The sequence below is a fragment of the Pygocentrus nattereri genome, chromosome 19, assembly GCF_015220715.1.
Source record: "Pygocentrus nattereri isolate fPygNat1 chromosome 19, fPygNat1.pri, whole genome shotgun sequence".
NCBI lineage: Eukaryota > Metazoa > Chordata > Actinopteri > Characiformes > Serrasalmidae > Pygocentrus > Pygocentrus nattereri.
The window spans coordinates 38,841,688-38,855,364 of NC_051229.1; the positions used below are offsets into that span (position 1 = coordinate 38,841,688).

The 13,677-nt window shown below is 40.9% G+C and overlaps 1 protein-coding gene across 1 annotated transcript in view; it reads left to right on the top strand.

The window, feature by feature from the left end:
• Nucleotides 1–13,677, top strand: part of dscamb (Down syndrome cell adhesion molecule b) — a 207,935-nt gene that overhangs the window by 149,393 nt on the left and 44,865 nt on the right. The window contains exons 10-11 of the mRNA XM_037531093.1: nucleotides 216–335; nucleotides 3,335–3,514. Coding sequence (XP_037386990.1) covers nucleotides 216–335; nucleotides 3,335–3,514 — 300 coding nt within the window. The remainder of the gene's footprint in view (nucleotides 1–215; nucleotides 336–3,334; nucleotides 3,515–13,677) is intronic.

Consider the following 13,677-nt stretch of genomic DNA (forward strand, 5'->3'; position numbering starts at 1 on the left):
CATGTGTTTTCTTGATTTGCTTGAAAAGTAAAACGTACAAACTCGTCGATTATCAGGATTGTTGATCAGAATAGAAGAACAGAACTGAGATGTCACATTATTAAAGGAGGACAGTGGTTTAAACGAGTTAGTCTTGCTCTTCTGCTTTGGCATCAAAGGGTTAATATCTTCCTAATTTGATTGCTTTTTTGTTTTTTTTTTCTTTTTCTTTTCAGTTCCACCACATTTTGAGGTGCAGCCTCGGGATCAGGACGGGATTTACGGCAAATCTGTGATCCTCAACTGCTCGGCTAAAGGAAACCCAATTCCTACTATTGTATGGAAACACTCGAAAGGTAAACGTCCCCCGATAACGATAACAATAACAGTACTAATTCAACTAATTTAATCTTAGAGTACATTGAGGGTGACTCTCATTTACATGGCAGCTGAGCATTGTACAAAAAAATTAAATAAATAAATACTAAAAATGAGGGGTTGATGTGTAAATTAGTGATAGTGAACGTGTAGCAAAGAAAAGACATTATTTTGGAGCAGTACATAAGAAAAATAGCAATTTAGGAAGCTTTAAGACAAATAAAGTTAGTAAAAAAATTAAATAAAATACAATAAACTAAAAACTAAATGAAAAATTGTATTTTCAGCTATCTGGTAGGCCAAGTTAAACAGCATGTTCTGCTAAATTTGGCCAGTGGTCAGCCCTGGTTTAAATACATACATGCTTTTTGGGGGGAAAAGTGAAGGAAATTTTAATAATATAGATATTTTATCGACATTGTAATATCCAAAATGCTCACTGTGTTTAAAAAACCTGTCAGAAAGTGTCCGGTGCCACCCGGTTCTATGGACAGACACTTTGTCTTGATCTCCAGACAGACGTGCTTGTAGCTATCTGGGATTAAGTTGCTGAGCTTATGCAGCACTACAGTTTAACTTGTTGTGGTCAATCCCACATGCACTAATCCTAATCTCTAACATTAAACACCACGTACTAAACAGCCCGTCTAGCAGTCCTGAAATCCAATCAATAAATAATCAAATAAAAACATAAAGCACATACAAAATGCATGTCTGTCAGAAGTGGCTGCTGTCATGCCATTGGCTGACCAGATGCTGTGACCTCAGAAACACGTGTTACCGTCTTGTTTGTTGAGAAAGCAGCATGTTCCGGTGTCTTAACAACAGCACCAATAATCCACTGGATTCATTCATCTATAGTTCATCTATAGCAGTATTCTCTGGGGAAATCTGTGTCCGGTCAGGTTTCACATGTTTAGTGAATGTTCCTTGTCTGCTTTTAAACTTCTGGTTACTTGTTCAGTTATTAATCATAAAAGTATTCAGGACAATAACAGGACTATATCAGCCACTATAAAGTATACAGATCCCACTGTACACTGTTCAGTATCAGATATGACTATTCACTGACCACTGTGAATTACTTAAAATCTTGTATGAATTATTTAGTAAATACTAATAATTATGCTTTAAATCCTATTAATTATTTAGAACCTACTATAAATGATTCGATAACTCAATTAATTTATTCAGTATGTGCTGCAAATTATTCTGTAACCACTATGAAGTTTTCAGTATATACTATGGATGATGCTGTATCTAACAGCTTGTTTAGTAAACACTATGAATTCTTCAGTAGCTACTTCAAATTATTAAGTCTTCGCTATTCATTATCTACCATGAATGATTCAGTAACTGCTATGAATTATTACATGCATACAATCAATTATTCAGTATATACTATGAATTATTCAGTAATTATTGTGAAATATTAAATATCTACTATGAAATATTCAGTATTGAATATTAATTAATCAATAACTACTGTGAAAGCTACTATGATTATTCAGGATCTATAATTAATATGCAGTTTGTGCTTTGTTCTACAACCCCATTTCCAAAAAAGTTAGGAGGCTGTGCATAATGTAAATAAAAATAGGATGCAATGATGTGCAAATCATGAAAAACATATTTTTGAAGGTAAATACTACAAAGACAACAAATCAGATGTTGAAACTTTATATATTTTTTTAAAATATAGGCCCATTGTGAATTTAATGCCAACAACCTGTTGGACAGGGGCCTGTTTACCACTGTGTTTCATCACCTCTTCTTTTAATAGCACTCTGTAAGTGTGAAACGCATGTGCGGAGATAAGCGAGATTTATTAAGGGCAAATCCAGGGTCATGGTCAAGACGGTCCAGGTTCAAAAAGCCAACACAGAGAGATTGGGGTTCAGACATGACAAACAGCAGAATGCAACAGAACCAACAGAACCAACAACACAGCAGATAACAAACAAAGCAAACAACAGAGACCAATACAATCAAACAACCGGTAACCAGACCGGGGAAAACACAGGGCTAAAATACACAAGGGTAACAAGGGACAGGTGCAAACACAGGTGGAGACAATCAGGTGTGGAGTCATGAAACGTGGGGCTAGGACTAGAAAACCAAAACAAACACACATGGACAGGACTGGGAGGGGCCAATCGTGACAGCAGAATGTGGTTTGACATCGTCTTGCTGAAATAATCAAGGCCTTCCCTGAAAAAGACGTCGTCTGGACGGCAGCAGATGTTGATAAAACATGTTTATATCATTCAGCTTTAATGGAGCCTTCACAGATGAGCAGGTCACCCAGGCCATGTGCACTAATGCCCCCTAAACCATCATGAATACTGGCTTTAGAACTGAGCACTGATAACAAGCTGGGTGGTCTTCAGCCCGGAGGACAAAGTGTCCATGATTTCCAAAAAGAATTTCAAATGTTGATTCATCGGACCGCCGGACACTTTTCCACTTCCCCTCAGTCCATTTTAAATGAGCTCAGGCCCAGAGAAGGTGGCAGTGTTTCTGGATCCTGTTTATATTTGGGTTCTTCTTTGTGTTTTAGAGTTTAACAGCGTTTGTGGATGAAGTGATGAACTGTGTTCACAGACAGTGGTTTTCACAGTGTTTCTGAGCCCATGCAGTGATTTCCACTACAGAACCATGTCTGTTTTTAATGCAGTGCTGCCTGAGGGCCCAAAGATCACGGCCAGCAGATACTGGTTTTGGCCTTGTTCAAAATGGGCCAATATTTAAAAAAAAACATTTCTCAGTTTCAACATTTGGTGTGTGGTCTTTGTACTATTTTCTTTTAAAATATGGTTTACATGATTTGCGTATCATTGCATTCTATTTTTATTTAAATGGGTTTGCAATACGTTGTGTAGTCCTGAGACAGCAGAACTGAGCTAGGCAGGTCTTTAGGGTTTAAGTGTCTCTGTTCTCTAGACTGATTCCTCCTGTGTTTGTTATGTTTTCTCAGGTGCAGGAGTTCCTCAGTTTCAGCCCATTGCCCTGAACTCGGGCTCGCGTGTCCAGCTGCTGGAGAAAGGCTCTCTGCTGATCAAACACGTGCTGGAGGAGGACAGCGGCTACTACCTGTGCAAGGTCAGCAACGACGTGGGTGCCGACATCAGCAAGAGCATGTACCTGACTGTCAAAAGTAAGGACCCTCGTCCAGCTGTGTGTGTGTGTGTGTGTGTGTGTGTGTGTGTGTGCACGTCTGTTTTGTGTGTATGAATGACTTTATGTTATTGCACAGTAAATTACAGCCAAATAAGGTCCACAGAATTAAAACACACTCATGGCCACTCATTTTTTGGGAGCAAAATGAAAGACTTTGCTGGTCACATCATGGATTTACAAGGAGAAATTCAGGAAAACATATACAGTTTAATTCATGGAACCATGTAGAACCACATAATGCCTGAGCTCCACAGAGTTTTCAGTCCTGAGTTTATCAAGTTTTTTTAGGTTAGATTATAAATCATTGTTTACATAGTTTTACATGAATAAACACATGAGTTTAGTTGCTTTCAGAAAGACTGAATTGAGCTGAAATATTAACTTGGTATAAAAAAAAAGTATTGTAATATTTCACTTTACATTAGGAGCTTTTATGTTATACTTACGGTGGCCGACAAGACAAAATGCAGTGCAAAGTAAAAAATGAGCTGCAAACACAGAAATCGCTTTCATCAAAATGACGGCATATGCACAGCATTTAATAATAATAATAATGATAATAATAATAATAACAATAGCTGTCAGATAGCTTACCAGCAAGCCAAGCTGAGTACCTACAATTTCAACTCAGTTGAACATTCATAACTAAAAATGATTTTGTATTTGGAGAACAGTTGTGGAATTGTGCAGGGCTGGGCTGTTTAATCCTCTGGGGTCCACAGAGTCTGTGCAAATTCAATATTTCTATATCTGTTTCTGTATTTTTGCGATCATCAGTTACTGAAACAGCCTATAAGGTGGGGGGTTTCATCTGTAGTTGCAAACTACACTAATGCTGTCATTAGCATCGCCAAGCAGGGTTCAGCTCAGAGCACCACAGAAGAATAATGATTTCTATCTTTCTATCACTTCAACACCAGTCATTCAAAAGTGTGCTTAGATATGAATCTTTATCCTCTAAACGAGTGTTTTCTAGAACCGAGTAGAACCTGTACTGCAGTGGGAGGCACCGCGCGCTCATGTTAGCTTAAAGCGCTACAGAGCAGGTCAGTCTTTTTACTGCCAATCGGTCAGCTTTACTCTCGTAGCTGTAGCTTTTATTGTCTGTACTTGTAATAGTAAAGCAGTTAATTGAATCTAAGCTGCTTAGGGGGGCGGGATTAGATCTCTTTAGCTAAGTCGGCTAGCATTAGCTTTGTTAGGAGGCTCCAGACACCAGAGATCAGGTGCAATTTCAACTTTCACTTACATATTTGAGTCGTTATCATCTAACTTTCTGCCACTAGAGCTTTTGTTAGTCAGACTTGAACCTGCTGTTTAGACAGTAGAGCTGGCACCATGCTGGCACCCCCCAACCCCCAACCTTCCACCCTCTGCAAGTGTCCATCCACCCCGTACCGCTCCCAGTGTCCTCTTCTTTGAAACCCAAACTGTGGTCACCCTAGTCTGGGAGAGTTGGCATGCATTTATAGCCTAATGGGAAAATACCTGGTGCAGCGCAGTTTGGCTGTGTTTGTTTTAGCTTGTTGAGGTGGACGTAGGCCTGGGCAGCATTTGTGCAGCAGAGTCGCTGTGTTTTCAGGCCTGAGGGCAGCTTTCTGCCCGGTTGAGTGTTCTGTGTATGCTATTATGCTTCTTGGTGAACTGTGCATTCACTGAGGAGCCAAATTCTTCCCCTACATTACCCCCAATACTACCAGCTTATTTTGTCTCTGTCCATTAAGCGCTGCATTTACAGTGTTTAGCACTTCAGCCGCTTCAGACTGAAGGTTTTTCCATAATAAAAGTTCTGTTATATGACGCTGTAGTGAACAGAACGCTGCTATGAGCTGCAGAAAAACTCACAGGCAAAGTTACACATAATCTTAGAATTGAACGTTTTTAGTCATTTACTGCATTCATTTTTGGTTTTTTTTTATTTTACATTTTACACAACTTTACATTTTTTCTCCAGCTGAAATTTCACGAGTTGAAGTCACATTGCTATATACACAACTTTAGGAAGTTAAGCACATTATATAATGTTAAAATAGATACAGTCTTTTTCTTTCTCATTACATTTACTGAATTGCATCAGCAGCACCCGATAAACATAAAGAAGTAAAATGCAGAAAAAGCAGATGTAAAATGGTTTTTGAGGAGAGGGCAGGAAATGGTTAAACTAGTGCACAGACACACACATAAAACTGATAACATTACTTCCTATTGTATTAGTATTATTTGTAATTATTCTAATATTAGTATTTTTCAGAGCAATTACACAGACACAACTTTTTGATGCAAATTTGACATTTTTCTCAGGTGCATTTTTTATATACACACACACACACACACACACACACACACACACACACACACACACACACATATATATGAGCTGTATTGTGCTTAAGTCAAATCTCTCTCTCTCTCTCTCTCCCTCTGTCTACCTCTCTCTCTATACCTCTCTCGCTCTCTACCTCTCTCTCTCTCTACCTCTCTCTCTCTCTCGCTCTCTCTCTTTCCCTCTACCTCTCTACCTCTCCCTCTCGGCTGGTTGGACGGGGTCTGCAGTATCAGAGGGAAAATGTGCTCAGCCTGTGACTAATTGTGCATGGAAAAGGGAGAAGTGGGAGTCGCAGTGAGGGGTGGGGGAGCAGTTGTATATGATAGTATGTGAGTGTAGGATGGGGGAGACATGGCATGGGGGGGTGGGGTGTAGATGGCCCACTGAGGCATAGCGGTGTGGCCTAGTTTCCCAGGATGCCCCTGTGCTCGTGTTGAGCGAGGGATGAAATGGATTCCACACATACAGGTTCCTCTGCAGCAGGAGAGACAGCAGAGTAAAGAACAGCATCAACGCGGCAACTGCCTAAAGTAAATCAACTGAGGACAGTGTTAATGTCAGATTTTATTCATGTGGAAATCATCAAGTAAATTCTGATGCATCACTTTTTCACATTCAGCAAATGGTCATATTTGATTGGCTAGGAAAATGCTGCGATATTTGTTTATTTACTTCATTATTTATTTACTTATCTTTGCCCTTACAAAGTCTTGTATGTCCAAAATGTAATTTTGCACAATTTCTCTCAAATTCATTGTTTTTGTGATGTCACAAAAGCCAACATATTTGCATATATCCACCTATTCGAATCTACCTTCAGAAGTTTGGCCCCGCCCACTCACACTGACATTGTAAGGAGTGTTAAATGAGGCTCAATACAGGACAGCCAGTCAGAGCAGTGCTCATTTACATATATCTTAAAGCACACCTGCACAATTAAATAAGAGATAAAGAGAGATTCTGTGTAGATGAATTAAAACTACTCAAATGGTATAATACACTACAAAAAGCTAAAGCATAAAAAATAAGACATCAGGGGAAAATAAAACTTCAACATGCATTCATAATTTCTACTACAGGATCTTTATTTTGTGCATAAGGACCAGAATCATATTTCATCATATACAGACATATTTCCACAGGCATGACTAGTTCAGAGTAGTCAACATCCTCGTTAGAGTTGATATAGATTTTATTTAGAATTAGTTTTTGAGTCATTTCTTTGAGTGCCTGCAGCCTCTGTGCTGAATATTCTAATGTGCCACAGGATGTAAAGAGCCACTTGTCTTAATTAAAGGCTCATTCATTGCTAAGTCATCACATTCTGCACCACCGTCATTCATCACGGGATGCCATTTCATGCTTTTTAACCCCTAAACTGCTGTAAATGGGCATCATGTGCTTGACTGAGCAGACCGTGAAGACCAGTAGAGACGTACAGACGAGTGAAGCCATTCAGAGATGAGTGTGTGGTGTCAGTCTGTCTGTACCTCTGTGTGCCTGAGGCAGAGGCTGTTTACATGTTTCTTTACTCTTATGAGTTCCTCATGTTCGCTAGGAGCTAAAAACAAAAAACATGCATAAATCTCTTCACATCAACTACAGAGTGAAATAAAAATAAAAGCACTTTTTTCACAGTTCTGTTCATTGTGTGTCCGGCCTTGTAAGTCTGCAGTTATTGTTGTTGTGATTAATTATACAGCTGTTTAATGAGTCACATTTACTGTACTGACAGGTTCTGATATGAATTAGGCGTTAATTAAAGGGCACATGTTATGGAAAAATATTTTCCTCCCCTTTTTAATGTCTTTGATGTGCTAAGAATAACCTAAAAACATACAGTCCATATAAGGAAACTTCACTGTAAAAAGAGTTTTTTTGAGTTTTGAGGGTTTTTTTTGTAATGTCATACAAACCAGCATTTAGATAATTGCAGTATATCAATATTTACATAGATCCTATTCAGCCTACAGCAGTTTAGCTCCACCCATTCAGTCTACAGCAGTTTAGCCCCACTCATTCAGCTACAGCAGTTTAGCTCCACCCATGCAGCCTACATTAGTTTAGCCCCACCCATTCAGCCTATATTAGTTTAGGCCCACCCATTCTGCATGCAGCAGTTTAGCCCCACCCATTCAGTCTACAGCAGTTTAACCCCACCCATTCAGCCTACAGCAGTTAAGCCCCACCCATTCAGCCTCCAGCAGTTTAGCCCTACCCGTTCAGCATGCAGCAGTTTGGCCCCACCCATTAAGCCTATATTAGTTCAGGCCCACCCATTCTGCATGCAGCAGTTTAGCCCCACCCATTCAGCCTACAGCAGTTTAACCCCACCCTTTCAGCCTACAGCAGTTAAGCCCCACCCATTCAGCCTACAGCAGTTTAGCCCCACCCATTCAGCCTCCAGCAGTTTAGCCCTACCCATTCAGCCTACAGCAGTTTAGCCCCACCCATTTGGTCTATATTAGTTTAGCCCCACCCGTTCAGCCTACGTTAGTTTGGCCCCACCCATTAAGCCTATATTAGTTCAGCCCCACCCATTCTGCATGCAGCAGTTTAGCCATACTAAAGCTTGAAATATATGATAGTAAATTGTTGTGAAAAAATGGCTCTTTTTTGGTACATAAAACCACACCAGCATTATAAGTGGGCACATGAAAAACGTATAATATGGGCCCTTATAACGCAAAAAAGAGATCACATCACATACAACATGGCCCTTGTAATATAAAATTAGCTATTATTACATTTTCTATGGCTTATTTCTGCACATAACAGTCACACTGATCTTTAAACAGGCCATGTTTGTGCAGACGTGCCCTGCCTGGGTAAGAATAGTTCGAAAACCAGCAGCAGGATCTTCTATTAGATGTGTGGTTCTAGCTGCTATCAGCGCTCCTCTATTTACTGCCCTGTAATATTAGCAGATATTAAAAATATACATCAACTAAGCTGTTATGGGAATAGCGTTTAGCCCTCCGTCCGGGAGCCGTTCCTGCTGACAGGCAGAGTTAAAATGAGCTTATAAGCAGTCTTCTGTTGTTAGCTAGCCGCTAGCTGCTGACTTTATTACACTGGCTGTTAGGGAGGAGGACGGAGAGCTGAGCTGCAGGTCCGCCGTATCTCTGATCTTCCTCCACTTTCCTTCACTATGAAATTACTAAAATGTGTCGCTTCTATGCCGGTGCAAGTGGATCAGAGACAGCAGTGCTGCTCAGTTGCTGCTGGACTGAGAGCCAAAAATATCCAGCGTCCTGTAACCACTGATGAAGGACTAGAGGATGACCAACACAAACTGTGCAGCAGCAGATGAGCTGTCGTCTCTGACTTTACATCTACAAGGTGGACCGACAAGGTAGGAGTGTCTAATAGAGTGGACAGTGAGTGGACACAGTGTTTAAAAACTCCAGCAGCACTGCTGTGTCTGATCCACTCACACCAGTGCAGCACACACTAACACACCACCACCACGTCAGTGTCACTGCAGTGCTGAGAATGACCCACCACCCAAACAGTACCTGCTCTGTGAGGGTCCATGGGGGTCCTGACCACTGAAGAACAGGGTAACAGAGTATCAGAGAAACAGATGGACTACAGTCTGTAACTGTAGAACTACAGAGTGCAGCTATACAGTAAGTGGAGCTGATAAAGTGGACAGTGAGCGTAGAAACCAGGAGGTGGTTGTAAATAAGGGTGAAAATATCCAGGCATGTGTGTGTGTGTGTATATAAACGAGTGTAGATGTGTGGAGATAGAGCTCACAGTTAAAGAGTAATAACATTTAGAGTTTTTTTCCCTTTTTTCTTTTTTTTAATATGCCTCACTTAAAATTTATACTAGTCATGCAAAATAAATCAGCGATCTCTGGAGTGTCAGTGCAGCGCGGGGCTCAGAGTGAATAAGAAATGAGACTTAAATGTTCATAGGCCTCAGCCTGACACACTCCATCATGTCAGCGCACACTCCAGACCCTAACCCACCCCCAACACACACACACACACACACATACGCACACACACACACACACGCTCCCCTCGCCCTCATCCTGTCCTAGCACAATCTTCCTGCTGCTCTTAACCGGAAAGGCCTGGCTCTACATGCAGAGCCAATACACTCAACAGGAAACATGTTTACCAGAAACTCACACAGTGAGTCTCTCTTCACCTCCCAGCTTCCATTCTTTCCAGGAGACTCACTTTCAGTTCCTCAGAGAACCTGCAGACACGCCTCCAAAGCTCTGACTGCCTAATGTTGGAGTGTCCTTTAGACTTAATGATCAGTGAAGTGCTTAACTGCAGGGAAAGGTAGGACAATGTCGACTTTTCAGGAGAAGAAATATTTATTCCTAGCTTTTATATAAATAATATGTGTTATACATAATAATAATAATAATAATAATAACTGTTTTTATTTTCCAGTGGAGCCCTGCTGTTGGTCCATTCATTGGGAAATGTTAAAACAATGTAAAGGACAGTTTGTGGTTTTTAATCATGTATAAAATGAAAAAGAAATAATAAGAATGTAGTCACAGTTTCGTTCCAACAGCAACGATATACCTCATCTCCACAATGTGTGTGTGTGTGTTGGTGTGGGATGTGAGGAGCTCTTCACATCTGATCCGTATAAATAATCAAAGAGAGATCATCATTTAATCATAGCTGTGCCTGATGGAGAGATGAGAGAGAGGGAGAGAGAGAGAAAGAGAGAGAACAGAGAGAGAGAGAGAGAGAGAGAGAGAGAGAGAGAAAGAGAGAGAGAGAGAGAGAGAGAGAGAGAGACAGAGAGAGAGAGAGAGAGAGAGAGAAAGAGAGAGAGAGAGAGAGAGAGAGAAAGAGAGAGAACAGAGAGAGAAAGAGAGAGAACAGAGAGAGAGAGAGAGAGAGGGAGAGAGAGAGAAAGAGAGAGAACAGAGAGAGAGAGAGAGAGAGAGAGAGAGAAAGAGAGAGAGAGAGAGAGAGAGAACAGAGAGAGAAAGAGAGAGAACAGAGAGAGAGAGAGAGAGAGGGAGAGAGAGAGAGAGAGAGAGAAAGAGAGAGAACAGAGAGAGAAAGAGAGAGAACAGAGAGAAAGAGAGAGAACAGAGAGAGAAAGAGAGAGAACAGAGAGAGAGAGAGAGAGAGGGAGAGAGAGAGAAAGAGAGAGAACAGAGAGAGAGAGAAAGAGAGAGAGACAGAGAGAGAGAGAGAGAACAGAGAGAGAGAGAAAGAGAGAGAGAGAGAAAGAGAGAGAACAGAGAGAGAGAGAGAGAGAGAGAGAAAGAGAGAGAACAGAGAGAGAGAAAGAGAGAGAACAGAGAGAGAGAGAGAGAGAGAACAGAGAGAGAGAGAGAGAGAGAACAGAGAGAGAGAGAGAACAGAGAGAGAACAGAGAGAGAGAGAGAGAGAGAGAGAACAGAGAGAGAGAAAGAGAGAGAACAGAGAGAGAGAGAGAGAGAGAACAGAGAGAGAGAGAGAGAGAGAGAGAGAGAGATCACTCTCTTTCTGCTCCAGGCTAACAAGCTCTCCCGACAAGACGAATGTAAGCCCGAGCCTGGCATTCCCGTTTGCCCTGCAGGGCCACTATAGCGCAGGCCTGGACGATATGACCATAAATCCGATGATTAATCTTTTTCCTTATCATTTATTGATTATTATCAATTAACAATTTCAAAGCCTCCCACTCTCTTCAGAGCAGCAGTGATCAAAAATACAAGTGCAGCCTGTCAGATTAGAGTTGGTAGTCAAATGGGCGGGGCCTGGGCATCTGGGTTCGGCCTGTTAGAGTACAATAAGATGAATGTTTAGGAATATCTGTGCTTGTTCAGAATAAAGGGGTGGGGCTTGAGTAACACACCCACTCTCAAATGATTGGTTTTATGAGGAGGTTTAGTTTGAGAGAGAACTTTTGAATATTAAATGAAAAAAATAGTAAAAATATAAAATATACTACACTTTATAAACTGTAGGTGCTATAGAGTTATTTGGAACAATGTGATACACAGAGAACCAAAGGACACCATGGGTTTTATCGGAATACTATTCAGCTCTGTTTTTAACTGTTTCTCATTTTATTTACATTTACTTAAGTTAGTAAACATGATTCTTATTGATAATTATGTAATAATAATTAAATAATCTAAATAGATTCAATAAATTAAGAAAAGTAAGTTTTCTTAAGCATCTAATAAATACAACCCAAGAAGTAAACGCCATCTAGCCAAGCTGAGTGTGTTTTATTTATGACACAGAATTTACCACAATAAATTATCTAGGAGTTATAGGTGAGTTAGTTTAGATAGAGTTATTATCTACTCCATATCAGCTGATACCAAAGATTCAGGTATCGGCATCGGAAGGGAAGAAGTGGTATCAGCGCGTCTCTACTTAGAGCCATAAATCCAAGCTAGAACCTTTGAGTAACATTTGTAAAGAGTGCAGCGGTTGTTCAAGTTTAAGTGTTTGTTGGTGACATAAAACAGAACAGTGTAGCTCTGTTACACTAATATCTTCACTAATTATAGTGACGCTGCGGATCTACTCTGGACGGAGATGTCAGTAATATGGTCATCCAGTGTTCAGTAACAGACTTAGAGGAGCTCTAATGGTTTTGGTTTGATGTCTGAAATACGTTGTATGTCCTGAAGAAGCCGACACGTCTCTCAGCAGCGTGACCCAGATCACTCAGCTCGCATTTGGCTCTTTTGACGCATCCTTTGTGTCACTCACGAGACGGTGCTCAAAACAGGCCCGAGCGCTCCGACCCCCGGTGTCTCCGACTCCGCAGACACAGCCAGGCTAGCCCACCCGCAGGCACGCGCCAGCATCTGCACTCGTTTACTTCTGTTGATATTTGTATGATGTAACGTGAGAGGTGAAAGATTTGATCCTTATTTCTGTTTTATTTTCCTTTTTTCGCGTTTGCTTTTGTCTAAATCTCAGATTTTCACATTTCCACATAGAGAGGTGCAGACCAGAAAACCCATTTCAAATTAAAAGTCAGTGTGTTCATTTTTGGATGCTGATATTTAAGCAGCCTAACAAAACAGATGCTGAACAAAATCAACCAACATCTGAACATATGGCACAGAAAATTCTCCTGAATGCATGAATGCTGTGTTTAGTTTGATGCTTTTTCCTGAGGACGTGAATGTTTAGTGAACGTGCCATTGAATTTGCAGGACTTGCAAGCTACAAATTGAACTCAGAGATTATTATTGAGCTCAGTCATCAATGTCTGTATCAGCTGACTGAGCAAAAATGACTGAAAGCCCTGATTGATTTCAAACACATAGATATACACTCACCGGCCACTTTATTAAGTACAGTTCAGTTGCTTGTTAACACGAATAGCTGATCAGCCAATCACACGGCTGCAGCTCAGTGCATTTAGGCCTGTAGAGGTGGTCAAGACGACCTGCTGAAGTGCAGACCGAGCATCAGAACGGGGAAGAAAGGGGATTTAAGGGACTTTGAACGTGGCGTGGTTGTTGGTGCCAGACGGGCTGGTCTGAGTATTTCAGAAACTGCTGATCTGCTGGGATTTTCACACACAACCATCTCTAGGGTTTACAGAGAACGGTCCGAAAAAGAGGAAACATCCAGTGAGCGGTCAGTTGTGTGGACGAAAATGCCTTGTTGATGTGAGAGGTCAGAGGAGAATGGGCAGACTGGTTCCAGATGATAGAAAGACAGCAGGAACTCAAATAACCAACCAGAATCTCTGAGGAACGTTTCCAACACCTTGTTGAAAGTCTGCCACAAAGACTTAAGGCAGTTCTGAAGGCAAAAGGGGGTCCAGCCTTTTATTAGCAAGTGTACCTAATAAAGTGGCTGGTG